A 22,217-nucleotide genomic window follows, 5' to 3' on the forward strand; every position below is an offset into this window, starting at 1 on the left:
AAAATGTGACCTATTTATAGCTTCTAAAGATGTGTATTTTTAACATGGTGATTGGACTCATTCTACCCAAAAAATCATACTTCTTAATAAGTGTATCTATCTTGAGCAAGTGAAGCTGCTGTGATTGACGATTAGTGCATGAACTGGTGGTTGGCTGCTTAAGGAGAGACAGGCTATGTAAGTGGGGAAGTGTTATGATGGCTAGAATATTTTAAATGCAGTTTATAGGATATACTTATTACTGTACTATTGTGTTGAAGAGGGACTGGCAATTCCCTCTAATAGTCTGGCAGTTGGCTCTATTAATCTTGTAGCTCTTCCTGATTTGGCAGCTTTTATGCCTAAGTTGGCAGTTCTTTCTGTTAACTTTGCAGCTTGCTCTGTGAGACTTGTAGCTCTGACTGTACCAAGTGGTGTTGAAGCATTGTGTGGTAAAACAAATTACATTACAATTTTCATTACAACATAATGTGTTAAGTTGTCTACAAATGTAATGTTTCTCGCTTTTATGTACAATATTACAGTTAAAAGATATGGTATATATGATGGCTAGAGAGTAATGAGCCATCAAGTTAAAATATTGCATTCAAGTTTATTTTTACTTCTGCTGGTGTGGTGACCTAAATCTAATTTGAAAACCTATTTTAATTTTAAGGTAAAAAAATAAAATTATTGTTTCCACTGATAAATATTTTAAATGTAAGATTTGTCAATTAGTCTAATTTTATTTTTTGGTATTCTAGGTTTGCAAAGAACTTCTTAAGCTTCTCAGGTATTTTAATTTATATTATACATTATTTTTTTCCTTGCTGCTTTTTCATGCATTGGTTAATTATTTTTTTTTTTTTTTTTTAAAAACAGGTCCTATGCTAGATACCCTAAAAAATATTTATTGGGGTGGGTGTGTATGCATGTGTGTGTGTGTGTGTATCTATCTATCTATCTATCTATCTATCTATCTATCTATCTATTATATCCATCCAAGAAAAATGTACTTCACTACAGTTCATTTATGGTAGAAAGAATAGCATATATGTTATCAACCAAGATAAATCCAAGCCACCAGCACTCCTTTTTAAATACCACTTATTGAGAAAATATTATATATGGAAAAGTAGCACAAGTATGAAAATGTGGAGTTATTTCTCCACTCCATATCACAAACTATATGAATCACAGCTAGCAAACCATGCCTAAAAAGAGGCTTAGGTAGGTCAAAAAAGCAGATACTAATTGGTTACTTTACTTGTTTTCCATTTCAGTTTTTAGTTTTTCAGTTTTTTATATACAGTCTGTCATAACAATACTTGACTTGACCAGTCAGCACAGAAAATCTGTTAAATAGAAGAGTCTAAACAACTGAGAATATTCCAGAATAATATGCAAAACCATCATTACATACAAATGTATTAAAAATTCCTTGTCCAATCTAGATTATGTGGTCAGTAGAAAATGAAATAGAAACTATTCCTGGCAATACAAGCATCAAATAATTGTTTAACGTTTTGTTCGTTAATTGTCAATTAAAACTTTTTATTTATTTTTTTGCTACCTGCAGGACAAATGATTTTGAAGGTTTCGGAAGAAGTTTGGAAGGACTTTTACATCTGTACAATATCCCAGGAAATAGGTATAGTTTATCATACATTTTGTACAACAGAGTTTTTTTGTTTTCAAGAATGGATTGTAAATTCTGATTGGTGTTATCCATGGGATTGATTTTTTATTTTTTTTAAGTGATATCTTTGGTAGGGAAGGTTATACATACTTGCTAACATTTAAAATCTATAAGTCAGGTCACTGTTACATCACCTCTAAAAAGGATGTGTCGTGAGAGAGATATTACCTTTATTTATTTTAAATTTTTCTCCACCCAGTGATACCAAAGCTAAAGTCTATCTTGCATTGTGCAGTTTAGAAGATGATTTGAATGCTGTATTCAATCTGAGCAGGTACTATACAATTTAATTGCATTCTATGCAAGGCACTGGTGAGTATTTGTTTTGTTGGGTATAATGTGATAGATATGATTTGTGTTGCTGAGTGGAACATGTTGAGTACTGGTGGATATAATCAGTGGTCACAGCTGAGTAAAAAATTCCTAATTTCCAAAGTTAAATGTTTGTGTATTTAGTATAAATTGTTTCTGTGGGCTTTGAGTGGTCCTAAAGCTAAATCAAATTTTCTGCCACATTTATGCTCATTATCGAGTATCAGTTAAATAAGTTCATTGTTACTTTCATTTGAATGTTTTTATATCTTTTTATCAGACCAACAACTGAGAACGATAGGGTGACGGCTATCCTACATGGAAAAGTCGGTTCTCTTTCTCCCAGATCTGGAGGTACAATTTGTATTATTCTTCCCACTTTTTCTTCCTCTTATTCAACATGGTGTTCCTAACAAATCTCTTTTTAATATTTCTTCAAATAGGCTAATATATTATGCGAAACAAAAACAGAAACAAACTGTAAGGCGCTGCAATCACCCTTTATTGAAACTTGTGCTGCTGCTCTTCAGAGACAGAATCTGGATCTGTCAAAAATAGATAAAAAACTAGCCACAAAATGAGGAGCGCAAAGCATCAAGTATAATAAAATAACAATTTATTGATATAATCAAAACATATTAAAACAGGATAGCTGTATAACCATAAGGCTATTATCATAAGTGTCAACCAGCTGTATTGTAAAACAGACCTGAACAATACAAATGCAAGTACAAATCAAGGTATTGGCCACAAATTGATGTCATATGGTACCATATGGAATAAAAAATGTACTGCCGTTACTGAAATCCAGTCCACAGGTGTTGATAATTAATGATGTAATATTCCTTTGGAGCTCAATCTACAAAAAGGTAAATAACCTGTATCAATGTTCCGAATTTGAATCCACCATTAGGTGCGATAGGCACCAATGAGCATCATGCTGGTATTAAGGGTTTTCGATGTTCGCTTCTTCAAAAGGCTCAATCAAAAAGCCAAATAGAAAGGTTGCCTATAATCATATCTCAGATGGAAAATACACCATAAGGTGCAATATGCACCAAAAGGATTACTACTGATAATTGGTTGTTACCGGTATTCACTTTTGTGCTAGATCAGTAATAAAATGGTAGGTAATCTGTATCAGTGTCCAAATTCGGAATAAACATGATAGGCACCAAATGGAACACATGCATGGATACTTAACTTCGCTTTGCGAGTCTGTGGATTCAAAGCTCCCAATGTGAGTCCTGTTCCAAAGGATCCGGTAAGATATAAACGGCAGCTAGAGATAAGTTGCTCTCAATAACTATCCAAAGTGGTAAGCTGGCCAGCACCTAATAGATGTTTCAGTTCGTATCAATCCTAACGCGTTTCTCTGCGTACCGCTGCTTCATCAGAGGTAAGTGTAATGAAAAGTTCCAGCCGCGCTGGTTTAAATACATCAACATAATCACACGGAATAAGTCACATGATCCGAAGATGTCCGACATATTAGCATTCAATTCGGAAATATCCGATCTCTTGTGTTTTAAGTCACGTGATCGTCTGCTGGTCTTCCGAAAGTAGCCAACAGATTGTCATTCATCTCGTAAATTCCCGATCTCCTGTAATCCAGATCTCGTAATCGGGGGATAAAAAAGTTCAATGAACTGCTTATCCATCTAAATAAAAACTCGGATGGAAGATCTTCAAAAAAGGTATAACCTCTTATAGCTAGAAGTAATACATTCATATATTAAAAGCATTAATCTAATGCAAATAAGCAACCTAACATGATCCACAGAAAAAACCGGCTTAGAAAAGCTAGACAGAAAATAAAACTAATTCATTACTTATAGCCTTTAACAATTGGGCTAGATGAGCTCATCATCTCAAAGGTGATATAAAGACACTACCTATAATGAATCATATCAACTAAAGAAACGAAGGTATTTTATTATACTTGATGCTTTGCGCTCCTCTTTTTGTGGCTAATATATTATACAGCAATGTAAGTTTCGCTGGAGCAAGGAGTAAAGTGTCTGACTAAGGCAATTTTTTTGACTGTATTGTAGACAAGACCAATTTTGACAGAATCCAGTGGACCATGGGAGTACAGAATGACACTGGATAGAATTCATACAAATATGAATTGGGGGCTCCCTGTTTTAAATCAAACCCCCGCCCTCAGAGTTGGGGGATGTTTTATTATCCATATATGCCACTAGCTAAACTGAGGAGCAGTGCCTTATGGGAACCCTGGTCTTCCCCAGGGAATCCAGCAGATTGGTGGAATTTGCTACAGAGTACATGGGCCAAGCTCAGAACAGGATGCTTCAGTTCAAAATCTGAATTCAATTCAATGTCAATGTAGACAGCACAGTGGCAAAATATAATAACAAGGTAGAGGATCAGTGTCAAAAACAATCAAACATAGTCAAATATACTGGAATGGTACTCTGTAATTCAGTACCAGGTATAAAAGTTCAGACCTCTAACGGCCTGAAAGAAACATACAGGGTTTAACTAAATATATTCTGACCACGTCTTTGATTTCACAGGGTAGAGCTGCAGATGCAAATGATCTAACAATCTGTGTATCTTATGTCTGCAGGTGCCGCTTAATTCCCCAACCCTAGCATTCCAAATTCACTTGCTTCCTTCAGAAGCTCACTCGCGCTGCCAAACTCCTCTTGAGAAAATCTCGTTCCCTGGCTGACTTCCTTCATTTTAAATTTTACCTCTCTTCATTCTGCTCTGCCCTCTCCCTCGTTAAACAATTTTTAAGTCGCTCATTTCTTCTGTCCTCTAATCCCTGCCGCCTCTTTGCCACGTTCAACTCCCGCCCCCCCCTTCCTGTCCCGTGCTCCCCTCTCTGCTACTGACTTTGCCACCTTTTTCTCCTTCAAAATTGAGGCTATCAGACTCAACATCTCCTCCTCCCATTCTTCTGCCACCCTTATCACTCCACCTTCCTCCAAAACCAATTCTTGTGCTCTTTCCGCCCTACTTCGGGTGAAGAAGTTCACTCCCTTATGCTTTCCTTTCCCCTGTCTACCTGTCATATTGATCCCATCCCCTCTCACCTCCTTCACTTTTTCTCTCACACTGCCTGCTCATACCTAGCACACCTTTTCAACCTGTCACTCTCTTCCGGCGGCCGTCCCCTCCTCATTCAAACATGCTCTTATCTCTCCAATCCTCAAAAAACCCACCTCACTTGCTAACTATCACCCCATCTCACTTCTCCCCTATGCCTCTAAATTACTTAGGCGGATTGTCTGCAACCGCCTCACCAGACACCTCTTGGACAAATTCCTCCTCAACCCTCTCCAATCCGGTTTCCACCCCCTCCACTCCACTGAAACCGCCCTGGCCAAAGTTAGTAATGATCTTCTATCAGCTAAATCCCTGGGTCACTTCTTTCTATTCTTCCTCCTCGTCCTCTCAGCAGCCTTCGACACTGTGGTTCGCCCCCTCCTGTTGCAAACCCTTCTCTCTAGGCCTCTCTGGCTCTGTCCTCGCCTGGTTCACCTCATACCTTGCTAACCGTTCCTTCTTTGTATCCATGTCTACTTCTTCCTCCACCCCCTCCCCTCTACCTGTAGCAGTCACTCAGGGCTCTTTTCTTGGCTCTCTACTCTTTTTGCTCTATACTACTTCCCTTGGTGCTCTCGTCTGAACCTTCGGTCTTCGGTTACACCTTAATGCTGATGACATTCAACTCTACATTTCTTCTCCTTCTTTTTCCTCCACCCTCCTCTTTCATGTATCTGACTGCCTCTCCGCCATCTCAACTTGGATCTCCTCTTGCTTTCTCAAAATTAACATTTCTAAAACTAAACTCATTGTCTTTCCTCCTTCTAGCTTCCCCTCCCACTTTGACATCTCTATCACGGTTAACAACACCACCATCTCCTCTGTCACCCAACTCCGCTGCGTAGGCGTCAACCTAGACAACTCTATCTCTCTTTTGCCCCCGACATTCAATCCCTTGTCCAAGCCTCCAACTACGCAACATTGCCCGCATCAAGCCCTTCCTCTCTCAGGATGCCACCAAAACTGTCATCCATGCACTTATCTTGATTACTGCAACCTTATCCTTACTGGCCTCCCCCACTCCCATCTCGTCCCCCCTTTGTTCTGTACTCAACGCGACTGCAAGACTCCTCTTCCTTTCACACCGCTCCTCTTTTACCTCCCCTCTCTGCCTTGCCTTACACTGGCTCCCCTTCCCCTACATAATCCTTTTCAAACTCCTCACCATCACCTACAAGGCTATCTCCCACTCTACTGCCCCCTATATCTCTAACCTCCTCTCCATTTACACTCCCTCCTGCTTCCTGCACTCGGCCAATGACGGTCACCTCTCCTCCACTCTGATCACCTCATCCCACTCCAGAATCTAAGATTTCTCGCATGCTGCCCCCTTTCACTGGAACAACCTCCCTCACTCCATCCATCTGTCCCCTAACCTGTGCTCCTTCAAATGGGCATCCTAAAACTCGCCTGTCTACCAGCCATCCACCTAACCATTTCTTATCTCCTCTGCTCATTATTTTCTCTCTCCTGCCGGCCCTTTTCTTCATGCCTCCCATGCTATATCCCTTTAATCGACTCCCTGCAGTGACTGATATCTGTTTACTCTCCCTTAGGATGTAAGCTCTTATGGGCAGGGCCCTCTGCCCTCTCTTCTCTATATCTGTTCTTCTGCTACTTTTTCACTGTAATATCCATTCCTGAAGTTTCCTGAAGTCTTGGTATTATTTGTTTATTGTTCAGTACGGTTTCACCCTGTATAATCTACTGTTTGTACTGTGTACAGCACTGCGGAAATCTTGTGGCAGCTAACAAATAAAGCATGATGATGATAATATTATGAGAGTAGAATGTAACTAGTAGTCTGTAATTGCTCTGGAAGGCTTTGGCCTACAAGCCTATGGTTCAATCGTTTGGTCGGGTTCTTGACACGCAGTGTTGCAACAAGGTTAAGTACTTGACAATCTAATATTTTCTACCCACCCCTCTTAGATGATGATAACAGTAATTATGTATTGCCACAATCATTTTATCTCATATCTCTACTAAACATTCAAGTGGACAAAGTAGTACTGTGTAGATTAAAAAACAGTCCTAAAATTTGAATCCAGTATATGGAACAAGAGAAGTGGAATAGTACAGTTGTCCATATGTAGAATGTAAACCCTATGTACATTAACTCTGATCTTCCAGATTAATATGCTGCTTCGAAGATGAAGGCAAAATAGTTGTTCAGGGAAGTTGCAGCCCTGTTGGTTGCCCAGAGTGCATCTTTTTACAACTAGAGATAGTTAGCATATACAGTTACTGTTGGCAAGTAGCTCAGTAAATTGAGACTAATAGACATACACAGTTTTTTTTTTTGCTGTTCTTCTCCTAATAATTATTCTTATTATCTTAGATTTGTAAGGCTCCGCAGTGCCGTACAGTAGGCAAAAAAGTACATACATAAATCAGGGACATACAAGGTAGACAAAGTAAATGCAGGCATGAAAACAAAGCGTATGAAGGACGCTGCTCATTAGAGACTTACATTCTAAATGGAAGAGGGCACAGTTGAAACAAAAGGAGCTAGTGTGGCTCAGAGTGGAGATTGGGATAGTTGTGACGATGCAATAGTGTGAATAGTGTTATCGAGGATAAGAGATGGGTTTTCAAAGAGCTTCTAAAGACATGAAGGCTGTGGGAAATTCTGATTGAGCGTCATAGGGAATTCCATAAGTGGGGAGCAGCACGGGAGAAATCTTGGAGGCGGGAGTGAGAGGTGGTTATCAGAGACAAGGTGAAGGTTAGAGGTAGATCTAAGAGGGCGGGAGGGAGAGTATTTTGATATGAGATTTGAGATGTATGCAGGGGTAGTGTTATCGAGGGCTTTGTAGGTAAGGGTGAATAATTTGAATTTGTTGGGACATCCATGTGGAGATAGACAGTTGCTTACAGGAGAGAGGTCAGGGGAAGAAATATAAATTTGGGTGTCAGAGGTGATATTGGAGGCTGAATGAGCGAATTAATGCCCAAGAGAAGAGGTGTACAATGAAAAAAGTAAAGGGCCAAGAACAGAGCCATGTGGGACCCCAACAGATAGTGGGAGTGGAGAGGAGGATCTGCCAGAGGTAGAAACACTAAAGGAGTGGTTTGATAGGTAGGAAGTGAACCAGGAAAGAACTGTGTCACAACGGCCAAAGGAGTGAAGGTTGTGTAGGAGAAGAGGGTGATCAACAGTATCAAAAACAGCAGAGATGTCCAGGAGAATGAGTATGGAGAAATTACCCTTAGATTTTTCAGCAAGTAAATCATTGATCACTTTTGTGAGAGCAGTTAAGTGGAATATTGGGGGCGGAAGTTTGATTGCAATGATTAGAGAATGGAATGAGCGGAGAGAAAGACAGGCGTTTATACTCTAATCGCTCAAGTAGTTTGGAGGCAAATGGCAGAAGAGAAATAGGGCGGTAGTTGGAGAGAGAGGCTGGATCGAGAGATGGTTTCTTTAGAATAGGTGAGATGAGCGCATGTTTAAAGGAGGATGTAAATGTGCCAGTGGGGAGAGATAGGTTGAAGAAGTGAGTTAGATGTGGGCATGCAGTGGCGGAGAGGGAGTGGAGAAGTTGGGAGGGAATAGGGTCGAGTGGACAGGTTGTAGGGTGAGATGATAAAATGAGTGCAAAGACTTCGTCTTCAGTTACTGGAGAGAATGAATTAAGGGTGGATTGGGGAGTGTAGTTAAAGGCGGATAGATTGAGTCTACTGTGTGGAATTTGGCATGAGGAAATATCTTGTCGAATGGTGTCTATTTTGTCTTTGAAATAGGTGGCAGAAGGATTAGAAGACTGGGTGGATATAAGAGATTTGAAGAATGTTTGTTTGGCAATTAATAGGGCAGAGTTGTAAGATGAAAGGATGAATTTATAGTGGAGGAAATCTGGATAGGAACAAGATTTCCTCCGGTGGCGCTCTATTCTAATAATATAATATTAAAATGATCATCCTAATTGAGACACAGGTTTCACAGCACTACACAAACATATAACTTTATAAAATATAAGGTAAAACATGAGTATAAAAAAATAAATTATACAAAGGCGATATAAAATAAAGCATTAAAAAACATGACACAGGACAAGTGTAAATGAGGAAGACAAGGAGGAACTTAGTCTTAAAGGAGGAGAAAGCAAGACCTAAGGACTAGTTGGCTGCAGAAGGAATAGTCTCAAGTGGGAGTAAGCTAGGCCAAAGTGAAGAGGTGGGATTTGAAGGGCCATTGAAAATAATAGAGGTTGGGTGATAGTTTAGTATGGTGGAGAAGAGAGTTTCTAGAGGTGAGGGGCAGCACAGGAGAAGTCTTGTAGGTGGGAGTCAGAGGCAGTAAGCAGGAGGGCAGGTCTGAGGCAGAGTGGAAGGGGCGGGTAGTAGTAGGTGAGAGATGTATATTCGAGAGGCATCGGTGAGTACTTTGAACGTGAGGGTTTGAAATAGACCCTGGAGGAAATTGTGAGCCAGTGAAGAGTTTTGAAGAGTGGTGCAGCAGAAAAGGAGCAATAAGGAGGAAGATAAGTCTTGCTACAGCATTTAGGAGACATTGAAGAGGGGAATGATGGGGAAGGCCATTTATCAGGAGATTAATGTAGTCAAGACATGAAAAGATGAATGAATGTAATGATGGTATAAGTGGTGTCTTGGGTGAGAGAGGGTCAAATTTAAGTAATGTTACAAAAGGGGTAGGCAGCAGGATTGCATGAGGCACAGGATATGGTGTAAACTGAGGGCTAATGACTCCTGTGAAACTAGAGAAGTAGTTCACTGTGAAACAGATGGAAGGAGGATAAGAGACGTTGGAAGAAGAGGGAAGGTGATAACTTTGGCTTTGGACATGTTGAGTTTGAATTATCATTGAGACATTGAGTAGATGACTGAGAGGTAGTGGGAAACACAGCAAAGAGAGTATGAGTGGTCAGGAGAGGTATATTTGAGTATCATCAACAGAGGAGTGTTAGAGAAAGTAGCAGGGGGACAAAAACAGAGACTTGAGTATTCTGACTGAGAGAAGCAGTTGAGGGGAGTACGAGTCAGATGTAGTCACTGAAGGTGCGACAGAGAGGTAGGAAGTGAATCTGGAGAGAATAGTGCAGCGGAGCCTAAGGGAATAAAATGTGACGAGGAGAAGAGTGTGGTTAAGTGTCAAATGCGGCTGACCTGTCAAGACTGTTGGTTATTTTGATTTGAAATGAATGATGGTGACAGAAACTCTATTGAAGAGAGCCAAGAAGAGAGTCAGTAGAACGAAAGTGGGTCAAGTCATTGTAGAAAAGTTTTGAAGAGTTTGGATGCAAAAGGGAGCAGATAAATGGGGCGCTAACTGGAGAAAGAGTGGAAGGATTAGCAGATTTTATTTTTTTTATATATATATTTTTAAGGATGGGAGATGAGTGCATGTTTGAAGTTGGAGGGTAAAATATCAGTGGAGAAGGACATGTTAAGGAGGTGGGAGAAGTGCTGGCAGGCAATAGGTGGAAAGAAGTGGAAAAGATAGGAAGGAACAGATTCAAGTGGACAGGTAGCCTGGGGAGAGGAGTGAGAGGACTTCAGGTGCTGTGATGTAGGTGTACCAGCTGAGGGTATAGTGGTGAAATGGGGGGAAGTGGCATGGGGGAAATGGTTCAAGAGGAGATTTCATGGTGGATAGTCATATCGAAGAAGACTGTCAAGATATGAGCAGTGAAGGAAGGAGGCTATGGTGGTGGTGGTGGGGGTTGGGCACGTTTTGAGGGGAGAAAAGTCATGGAGTCTGTTGGATTGGGTTAACATAAGGGTGTTGAAGTAAGATTGTTTGGCAAGGGATTATTTGGTGGTAAAGTAAAAGGACAGCATGAATATGTAGTGGATAAAATCTGCATCTGAGTGTGATTTCCTCTATTGGCCCTCAGCAGACTGGGAGCTTCTGCCTGTGATAAAGCCATTTTAAATGATGTTGTGTGCTACCTCTACACAGAGATATATCTTCAACTAATTGGGTTTCTCTTTTTAACTAGATCACAGTTCCAAGCTTTATAGAAGTTTTCGTAACTAGATATATACCGTATATACTCGAGTATAAGTCGATCCGAATATAAGCCGAGACACCTAATTTTACCTCAAAAACTGGGAAAACTTATTGACTCGAGTATAAGCCTAGGGTGGGAAATGCAGCAGCTACTGGTAAATTTCAAAAATAAAAATATTGGGGGGTGGCTTCTATGCATTAGATAAATACATATACAGCTAGTACCATATAGCCACACAGCTTAAACTCACTCTTCTTGGGTACATAAAGTACATAATATATACCCATATCTACTATAATCTATAATCCACATCTAGAGTAATCCGGATTGATAATAACCATATGTGCACATGATGATATAGAAGCATCTGCTAAATAGCAGCTTGACTTATACTCTATTAAAAATCACATCAGCACATAACGTGCACAGATACAAATCGGAGCATCCGCTGAAACTAATATATATGTATGAGATCTTGAGCATATAAGTATAGGTCAGCGCCACATGGGTATGCCAATGGAGTTAACTCCCGGTATAAGTAGTTAACATTTGCTCCTGAAAAATTCACAATGGAAATGCAGATGGAGTAACGGACACTGTTTCATTCAAATACCAGCTCGGATAAACACAGTCCTAGGACACAAAGGTACAACGATGAAATGACTCGATAAAATCACTTAGCTGGATGACAGATAGAAGTCCGCGGCTTTCTCCTCTAAGACAGGCTTTAAGGTCCCGGCGTCTGCTAGATTCTGGTGTGTAACGAGCAGCTCACGTGTCTCTGACCAGCGGGGATAGAGGAAATGACAGGCTCCTTTTCATCTAACTTTATTATTCCCTGTGCAATGAATACACATACACGGGGCTACAATAAAATGGTGGCTGACCAAGCGGGACAAAGCGGGAGAGACAGGAGACCGGAGACCAGGTAAGTAGGACTCGAGTATAAGCCGAGGGGAGCTTTTTCAGCACAAAAAATGTGCTGAAAAACTCGGCTTATACTCGAGTATATACGGTATGTGAATGGAACTGCCTAGTGAGGCAGTGTTAAATCATGACTGTGATGTTAAGGGATAAATAATGTAAATGAACATACTTATCCAATTTTATACACATTTGTATACGTATCCTTTTAAAACTGTGAATATGACCAAGAGCAGATTTCCATGGCAGGATGAGGAGAATGATCATGAAATCATCAGAATTGTAAAGCCCAGTATGTTGGATTCGCTAAGCATAATAGTTAATGGTATTTTTTTTATTTATTTTTTTATTTAACGTATTAAATTATTGTGACCAAAAAAATATTATGCGTTTTCTTAAAATATTTTAATATCAAAAAGGAAATTACACTCTTCATTTATGCATAGTTCTTCAAATTGGCAAACAAACGCATAGTAAAATATATTGATTGGTAACTAATATAGTTTACAATGCATTAAAGTGTCTGTAAGAGTCTTAAATGTACTGTATATGTTGGAAGAAATGATTTGGCTCTTTAGTCTCACCTGTTGGACACATATGGTACTTCAGAAAATATACATAATATGGTTTATATGAAGGTTTCTTTAGCTTATATGGCTGCTTAAATGGCGTTAGGTGAGTGGTCACGCTTCATTTTTGAGATGGTTTACTTTTTGCTTTAGGAAATGTCTATTTTTATTTTATCTGCCGTGGCATAAAATACAGAAAGATTTGTGGTGGATTAACTCTATATGTTGTGGTTGGTTGAGATTCACAGAAATAGATGCAAAATATAACCCAAACCCCATCATCACACACACATGAATCCGCAGGTATCTCCACTGACAAGAAGATGCCCTTATCCCCACCAAAAACAATTATTTTATTGATGTTATTTCTATATTCCAATTGCTGGAATCCTTCCTTGGAAATAACCCTATGGCTTGTCCCTTTGGTCACAGATTGGGATCTAATCTGTTTTAAAAGTTTATAAATGTGCAAAAAATTCTGTAACTTTAGTTAGACGAAAAAAATTGAGCAAGTTTAAGCAAGACGAACGAGTTAGAGACTACACTGTATTTTTACAATGTCATTTTTTTTTCTCCTATTTTTCCAACCCATTTAATATTTGTTTAAATTGCTACATTTTTTAGCATTTTTTTAAAATTGAATATTGAACTGCAACATTTTTAGAGTTTACATTGACGTGTTTTCTTTTAAAGCGGCAATTCCACATAGATGTTTTGATTTATTTTTTATATAGCAAGTTGTCCTTTTTAAACATGCACCAATAATCCTTTTTCTTAACTATCCCACAAATCACCTCCTTTTCAAAAGCTCTTCGATTGGCAAACAAAAATGGCTGTCAGACAAGTCTCTTTGCTACACAGGCTGTCAGAATGTCATGTGATGGCAGAGGATAGAGTGTAGGGCACAGTACAGATAGAGATCAGAGGTACATTCCAATGCCTTTCTGCTCACTATATCACATGACTGTAGTTGCTATAGTAGTCCAGACTCCTAAATCATTAATAGCATCCTGAAGGGAAAAAAAAAAACAAGGAAAATAGTAAATGCCAACATCCTTCATCTAATTTTCCACAGTGATTTATGTAGAATAAAGAACACACGAATTTGAATGGGCTTACTGCTGTAATTGTGGGCTGCAAATTTGGACCTTGAATCCAGTTCATACTAGCCCAAAATATCACTACTGTGCAGAGTTTTGAATTCTGCACCAAAGAATTTAGTGCCAATTTCCAATTTGAAATACTCAGACTTCTGACTATCTAAATTGTTCTTTATAAGCATGCCTGTAGTTATGCACAGTAACCCTTTAAAACGCTCACCTACTGGTTTACTGTCTTGTTCCACCAGCCTTCACCTTGTCCGTACACCCTAATTTGCCTAATAAATATCTGCTTTGTATTGGGTGCTCAAATGTAGATATGGAAGCCCGGAACCTTTTTTTGGCCCCATATTGGCAAAAAAATCCATTAAACACTGGCTCATCCATCGCGCAGTTAATTTGTTTGATCCGGTCTCTTGGGCTTAGGGACAGTGGTGAAACAGATTGATCAATTCAGCGCTATATGTAATGATCTAAATCTGTCTGTTTGTAATGCCCAGTTAGTTAACATATGGAAATAAAAAATGCACCTGTATATAATTTTATGGTGGTTACCTTGTAGGTATGTATTTTAGAAGGACAGAGGCAAATAGTATTGGCAGTAGAATGTTATGTTTAAAATTTAATATGCAATCAAAACCTAAAAACAAGTAAATTACAATGATAATGCAAGCCCAGGTTGTAACCCCTCTAAGACAAAGTGACCATGAATATCATTCACTACAAAATAGAGCAAAAGGGTTCTATATAACTAATCCAGGCTCTAAAGATGTTAAAGGAGCTACTGGAGCAGGCTGTCGACAGGTGTTGGCGATCTCCATCGTGTGGAATGCGCCTGGTCACTTCCCTGTTTTGGGATGTCTGATAGTGGGCGTGTCCAACGTGTTTAATCACCATGTGACTTTCTCAAGGGGTGGCATATATCAGCGTCTTTCAAGCTGTTCGTTTATAGTGCAAATGTATGCCAATTGTCTCAACAGTGTGATTTGATTGGTCCTTCCTGTATATGGTTCCTATTGGTTATCCATAATGACAGGCATTCTTTATTGCCATTATCCAAACGGTGATAGTCCATTCTAATAAACTTGAAGTTCAAATAAATGTCCACAGCATGGATTACATTATTCATGCTGTGGGTACAGGCATTGCCGCTTTAAAACCGCAGTTTCCATTCGGACCGTTACAAATTACGTCATTTGTTACCGTCCAGGTTTTGCAAGGTCGTTTTTTTCCAGGTGGAGAGAATTCAAGCCGCCGCAAATAGCACTTGTCAGTAACAATGTAAGTCACAATTTGGCCATTACCGAGTTTGTAGTCATCGCTATTTTTTCGTCGGATTTATTTCAGCCGGAAAAATGACTACCACCGCTCATATTGGTCCCTGCTCCATTAGAGCTTACAGTCTAAGTTCCCTAACACACACACACACACACACACACACACACACACACACAAATACAGATACACAGAGTAGGGACAATTTGATAGCAGCCAAATAACCTACTAGTATATTTTGGAGTGTGGGAGGAAACCTGAGCACCCAGAGGAAACCCATGCGAACACGGGGAAAAACTCCACAGATATAAGGCCTTGGTTGGGAATCAAACTTGCGACCCCAGCGCTGTGAGGTAGAAGTGCTAACCACTAAGCCACAATGCTGCCCTCTGAGTCATGATCCAGCATTTCTCTGAATTCTCATTCCTGTGTATGACTTGGCTATCCTTGACTGCCATCCAAGCTCTCTGACCCTGGCTCTACCGTTCACTTCTCTAACTTCTGTTTTGGCTATGGACATTCATACCTACATCTGTGCCCCTGCTCACAGATTCCTGCACTGCACTCTCACCACTGGACCCTTATCTTCTGTTATTCAGGCCTAAACTATCCTTGCATGTAAGGAGAGTTCCTGACTCTCCTCTAAAACATATCCAAATCTTTGTTTTGTTGGGTTAGTTGTTTCACTTACAAAAATAAATAAGCATAATACTTGTGGTAAAAAGGTGTCACAATAGAACTAAACCACTGTAAGACTATTTCAGACACCTCACTTAAATGTTAAGTGTACATAAAATGCCATACAAAGCAATACATCTAAAAACAATAAACAATGAAAAAAGGTAGTTTGAGGCTGTAAACTGAGTGTTTAGTATTTATGTCTGTTTACATTCTTTTTATAGCCCTATATGTGTAACACCTGGGCAGGCCTGCTCTAGGGATAAATAAGTATGACTCACAATGTCACTCAACTATGACATTGCCATGTCTCCATTCTGGTTTCCTCAATAGACTTTGCAGCAGGTAGTAGGGTTTGTGTGAATTGAGGTGGGTTTTGTCGATTGGGGGCATGGTTTGTGTGCATCAGTTGCAGGGCTTATTTTGTCCTGATTTTTGTATGGACACATTCTGGGAGCTAAGGAAAAGGTGACTACAGAGGCTGCTCTGCCTTTTGCATCCATTTCTCTCCCCCATTAGCTGCTGAGGGATGTAGTTTTCGAAGCAGCCAATTGCAGAACAGTTTGTCTTCCATTTAAGTCCCATTGGCACAGGTAAGGCAGCATGGGTTACATAAATGTAAAACATTTTGTTATGTTTTGAAAAAATGAACAAGGTAACTTCCAATAAAAATATTCTACTTAACTCTGCATAGCCAATGCACAGGAGAATAAACCCTATAAATGAAAACAAGTCTCTAACTTGCATAACATTCATTCTAAGTGCATATACTACTCAATAAAACTTCTTGTACAGAAAGGCTACAATCATCTAATGCATTTAATTACCATGTAAAATTTAAAATGTGTAAATTTTGCTCTAGCAAACCAAATAGCAACAGAATATAATACAGTGTAAAGTAAGTCACCCCAGCAGAGGGCAGCAAAATCACACTTCTTACTCTGCTAAATTACACTACTGTGTGCTGCATCAGGGCAAATGGGAATATCTAGTAAATAGATATTTCCCAAACTTTTGTAAATGTATAAAAATTCCCTAGAAACGGGCAAAGCTGTTTGTTGTTTTTTTTTTGTTTTTTTTGGGGGGGAAAGGGGGGGTATTTATTTTTTTCTTAATTCCATATTGATTTCCCCCCTCCCCACCATTGATTTTAAGAAAGGTGAATAAACTAGCGATGTTAAACTGTTTACTTTTCCCATTATTTTCAATGGTCTTATTCATTTCATTGAATGGAAAACACTTAGTCTACGGTGTTTTCAATTACTAGATGGAGAGTCACTATAGGGCTAACTAACACAGCGTGCACAGAATCATAGTGAAGGTGAAGATTAGACTAGCCAGAAATCAGACCACTGATAAGTCCCAGCTCAATCACAATAACAAATCGTAGTATTTTTAGACTTTCCCCTATAGCGAATTCTGTATCGATCCTTATTTCAGAATCTGATGCATAGCTTCGCCCCCTTCTAGTATATTCTTCAGTTTTGAAGACCACATCTTCAGATAGAAGTTTGAATCTCTAAAGAGATTGGGCAGCACAGTGGCCTAGTGGTTAGCACTTCTGCCTCACAACACTGGAGTCATGAGATTGATTCCCGACCATGGCCTTATCTGTGTGGAGTTTGTATGTTCCAATTAACCTACCTAGTAAGTTAATTGGCTGCTATTAAAAATTGACCCTAGTCTCTGTCTGTCTCCTTCTCTGTCTGTCTGTGTGTGAGTGTGTGTCTATATTAGGGAATTTAGACTGTAAGCTCCAATGGGGCAGGGACTGATGTGAATGAGTTCTCTGTACAGCGCTGTGGAATTAGTGGCACTATATATATAAATAAATGATGATGATAAAGAGGATCCAAAGATGGCTACAGAAATAGTGCAGATTATTAAGTGTGAGGTTTTATGCCTAGCATAACCTTAAAATATGACCAACTGCTTTAAGTGGCACTTTTATTTTCAAACAGGTGTGTGGAAATGCGAACATTTAGGTGATTATGTGATCCGTAAGAATCCACAACACTGACACCAAGATGACCTGGTCTGTGGACCATTAGTACTGTGTATATGCTCATCCCAGCTAGTGTTACATTTAAAATAGTAGCAGCAAATAAAATATAATACAAAATGTCCTGCATGTTATTCAGTACCCAAAAGTCCAAAATATAATAGAGCCCCAGTGTCCGACATATTATAGGGCACCCAAATATCCAGCATATAATACAGCCTGAAGTGTCAAACACATAATTCAGCCCCCTTCACCCCCCGGTGCTGCCAATTATTACCAACACCTAGGGTGCAAATAGTTAAAACCATGAATGTCACTCATCCACTGTTAATTTTTTTTATTGCCCCTGCTGCTGCCCCACTATAGAGCCCCAGCTTTTGACATGAAGGCGAAGCAGCCTACTGCTTCTTATATGTGACACTGCTGCTCCTGTCAGTGTTCCTGGGAGTGAGACGCTTGACCAGGTGCAACGCTCACGATCTGAGGAGCCAAGGCTGCCGCCGGCCACTGCCTCCCTGCTATGGTACGAATCAGAGGGGGAGGGAGCACAATGATTGAGAGAGAGCACCGCCTGGGACACCATCAGGGCTTGCCAGCTGGGGTTCAGCCAGCCATGCCAGATACAGTAGCACATACTAGCAATATGAGCTGTTATTCCTGATGGTAATGCGTGCCAGTGCTGTTGTACTTGTGTGGTGTCTTCTACACTGGTAAGGTGGTCCCTGTTGCAGAGCCGGAACTTAAAATTTTAGAGCCTGGAGTGAGAAGGAAAACTGACGCCACCCCTTTCCCTCCCCAGACTTCAGTTTTAACCAAATTAACCTAAAATATTCACAAACTGTGCACCCCTCTCGCACAGTCCAAGTTATGGCCGTGAAACTGTACCTTTTTGTGCTTTTACAAATGAATAAAAGTGCTGAACAAAATCTTAGTCATGCCATCCATAGCATCCACCATTGTATATTATGCCCCATATCTAAGAGAGCCGCATGTACAGCAAATATTATTCATGCACAGGACAATATCATACAGCATAATGGATGATTTATAAACAACCCTGGTAGATCACGAGAGGGTTCAGAAACGGACTACCTTATTAATAGAAGGAATGGGTTAAAATTAGAGATGCTCACTGACCCCCGTGAACTGGGTTTGGTTTTGGATCTGGATTAGCTTTGGGTTTTGGTTTTGGCAAAACCGCCCTCTTGTATGTTTGGTTTTGGTTTTGGATTTTTTAGAAAAAACCCTAAAAGATGCTAAAATCACGTAATTTTGCTCTCCTTTTGTTCCTACATTATTATTCACCTCACAAACACTAATTTCAAGTCATTTGCAGTCAATTTTGACCACCTCTCAGGTCACAATATTATTTTCATACACTTTCGTACAAATACTGCAGCGACCTGGCTGGATGGTAAGCGACAGAGCAATGACACAAACACACGCCAGTTCCTAGCACATCTAGGACACATTGGCAAGCAGCAGTGGCAGAAAAGATAAATGGGGCTCCGCCCTCCCTCCCACCCTCCGTGATGTTGGATCTTAAAAAAGGAATCCAAAACTCGCGAGATCCAACGACGTCACAATGACGTTTTGCCTCGTTTTCAATTCTGAGGGCCCGCGACAGTACCGAGGAACCGAGCCTGAGCATCTCTTGTTAAAATTTGTATAAAAACCTTGATACGCGGTGGTTGTTTCACTTTTGTGGGAGAAGGCATAAAGATTGGAGAAAAATATTCACTACCAACATTTTGGGGTTTTTTTCACTTTGAGGGTAAAAGCTTGAACTTGATAATTGTCATGGTGTATGTTTGGTTTTCAACCTTGCTACTACACTATTTAAAACAAATTGAGAAAGGAGCAGCTGTTATAGTAGAACATGTCACCTCTGGAGGAATGCTGATCAGCACTAGTTGCTCGCTATACTTGCGCCTTAGAAGTTCAGACAAGGGCGGGAGTGCAATCTGTACGTCCCAGAGAAGAAAATGGAGCAGAATAATTGCATTTATTAGTCAGTAAACTGTTAGAACAGTCTTTATACATATTAAACAACTTAATAAGGATTTCCTGAGAAAACATAATCTTCAATTAAAGCCAAATCTGTATCATGCACTCTTACCACTTAATTGGCATTAAATGAATCTATGAATTTCTTTTAGGAACTCCAATGAAAACAGAATACTATATTTCACCATTTCAAGTATTGGAGCAAAATCTAAAATCAGGTTATATTTGTGTGTGTGTGTGTTAGTGTTACTTAGCTGTGTTTCTTTTATGTCTAAAATCTTAAGTGACAATTGATTATTGTGATCTGGATTGGGAATGGGGAACCTGTGGCTTTCCACCTGTTAAATACATTCCCAGCATGTTCTGCAAGTTAACATCATTTTATTAATGATAATTTTGCTATTATATTCAATTATGTGTATTTATTAATTTATTTATTTATTTTGCTTAATTTGTCCATTATTTACCTCCCCCTTTGCCTTTTCTCAAGTCAGTTAACCCAGCAAATGGCACCACAGATATGGTGTAATTGCATCCACTTTTGTTTATAGGTCTCATTAATTCCCAATGGATGGAGGTCCGTTTTTAGGAGGAGGATATGGGAGGGGTGATGGAGAGCTGTTCCGTTTTGATATGGATCTAGTAGTCTCTAGTTAACCCCCTGCGCAGATTACTGTACTGCAACTAACCAATTCATCTCTTTTAAGAATAGTAATTTATTTAGATCAGTGTTTTTATAATCCCTAGTCTCCAGGGCTCACTAACCGTGTATCATCAACATTATCATCATCATCTATTTATATAGGGCCAACATATTCCGTAGCGCTTTACAATTGGGGACAAACATAGTAAACTAAATGTTTTCCATATCTCTATCGGTGCAAAGAGAGATTAGTGACTAATTCATTCACAGAATCACAGGTGGATCTTTTAGAAGAAATACCTGCACGGTTAGTGAACCCTGAAGACCAAAGTTTAAAACCACTGAAATCTAGCATCTGTTTCACTTGTTCCACATGTAGGTAACAATTTTAAGTTACTCTGTATTAATATGTGTGGGTTTTCTTTTCTTGTCTTGGGCATTCGTGTAGTTGGATCATATGCATATATAACAGTCACTGGCACAAAGAACTGGTATCATCTTCCAGTAGCCCCATTATTTCATGAGATCCCACAAGAAGGTAACAGGTAATAATAAAATATATTTGTATTGTTTTATGCACATAGACATGTGTATCAATATCAAACAATCTACTTGCTTATGTGGCAACTTCTTGTTGATTTTAGCATTGTATTACACTGGCTGATTGCAGGTAAGCATTCATATCAAAGTAATTAGCACCTGCTATTGGGAAAATTATTGTGACATAACAAATCATTCAATACTAGTCAACATATAGCCCATATATATTTCCTGGTATTTTGATTATATCATTTTCATGGGTAGTATAACTAGCGTCTTCGGAAGCTAAAAAGTAAATATAAACTACAATTATTTTCAATTGTTCTGCATATTTTTTATTTATTTTTTTGCTTTTAGAGTCCATGGGTTTTCAGAACTCACTGAGGAGTCCAGTGTGGCATTACCAGCCTGTTTCTTTTTAACATTTGCTTATCCAGAGCCTCTTATGATGTGTTTAATTCAGAAGATTCAAAATGTAACAGGTATGAAGTTCTCTACATGATCTTCCAAAGGTCTGAAAACTGTTTGCTCAGGAAGATCAGTCTGTTCATTTAGGGCATCCTTTAGAGATGGGTATATTTTGTGCGCCACCTAAAATTCTGTCGCAAAAAAATAAAGTACTTGCTTGTGTGTGTTGAGCCATATATATATATATATATATATATATATATATATATATATATGTTAACCCGTGCATGATACTCATGCATTCTAGTCAATCAAGCTACTTAAGGTCTTAAAAAGGTTCTTGTCATGCATTTGGACCTAGCCCATGCCTCCTCAGGGGAAGAGCGTTAGTTCCCGACGCAAGCGGCCTTTTTAATGTGTGTTCATGAGGTAAAATTACCTCACTAAAATGAGTTTGACCCCTCAACTCGTAAATTTAGCCTTTACTACCCCTCCCACGGGGGGAAGGGGGGATGATGGAAGTTAACTGACTTGACTATTCTAATTTTTTTGTCAAATAATGTCAGTATACCAAATTTCAGGTCAATTGGATGAGCCCTTTCTGAGAAAATAGTTTTTTACACACACACACACACACACACCTCTACACATGTGTGTTCATGAGGTAAAATTACCTCACGAAAATGAGTTTGAGCCCTACCAAATTTCAGCCCTTTTTGAATTTTTTTTCCCACACACACTAAGAATTTAGTAGGTCAGTGTATAACTCTGCCCAGCAGGTGGCGCTGCAACTTGGTTGTTTTTTTTCCACACACACACAGATAGACAGACGCCACTAAGCATTTATATATTAGATATATAATCTCAAGATCTTTCCAACTCAAACACCATAGTATTTCTGTGCCAGCCATACAAATGTGCATACTTGTACTCCATGATAGCATAGACATGCGGATTGACAGTGTGTCATACACAAGAGCGAATAATGTCTTGACAGTGTTATTATAAAGGTCTCATTTTCCATA

General features: G+C 39.3%; 1 protein-coding gene across 1 annotated transcript in view; it reads left to right on the forward strand.

Moving 5' to 3' along the window:
* Positions 1 to 22,217, forward strand: part of LOC142157700 (mediator of RNA polymerase II transcription subunit 1-like) — a 74,645-nt gene that overhangs the window by 22,188 nt on the left and 30,240 nt on the right. The window contains exons 6-12 of the mRNA XM_075211280.1: positions 744 to 772; positions 1,559 to 1,630; positions 1,878 to 1,952; positions 2,271 to 2,344; positions 19,754 to 19,819; positions 20,693 to 20,789; positions 21,142 to 21,266. Of these exons, the coding sequence (XP_075067381.1) occupies positions 744 to 772; positions 1,559 to 1,630; positions 1,878 to 1,952; positions 2,271 to 2,344; positions 19,754 to 19,819; positions 20,693 to 20,789; positions 21,142 to 21,266 (538 nt within the window). The remainder of the gene's footprint in view (positions 1 to 743; positions 773 to 1,558; positions 1,631 to 1,877; positions 1,953 to 2,270; positions 2,345 to 19,753; positions 19,820 to 20,692; positions 20,790 to 21,141; positions 21,267 to 22,217) is intronic.

Source organism: Mixophyes fleayi, chromosome 5, assembly GCF_038048845.1.
Source record: "Mixophyes fleayi isolate aMixFle1 chromosome 5, aMixFle1.hap1, whole genome shotgun sequence".
Taxonomy (NCBI): domain Eukaryota; kingdom Metazoa; phylum Chordata; class Amphibia; order Anura; family Limnodynastidae; genus Mixophyes; species Mixophyes fleayi.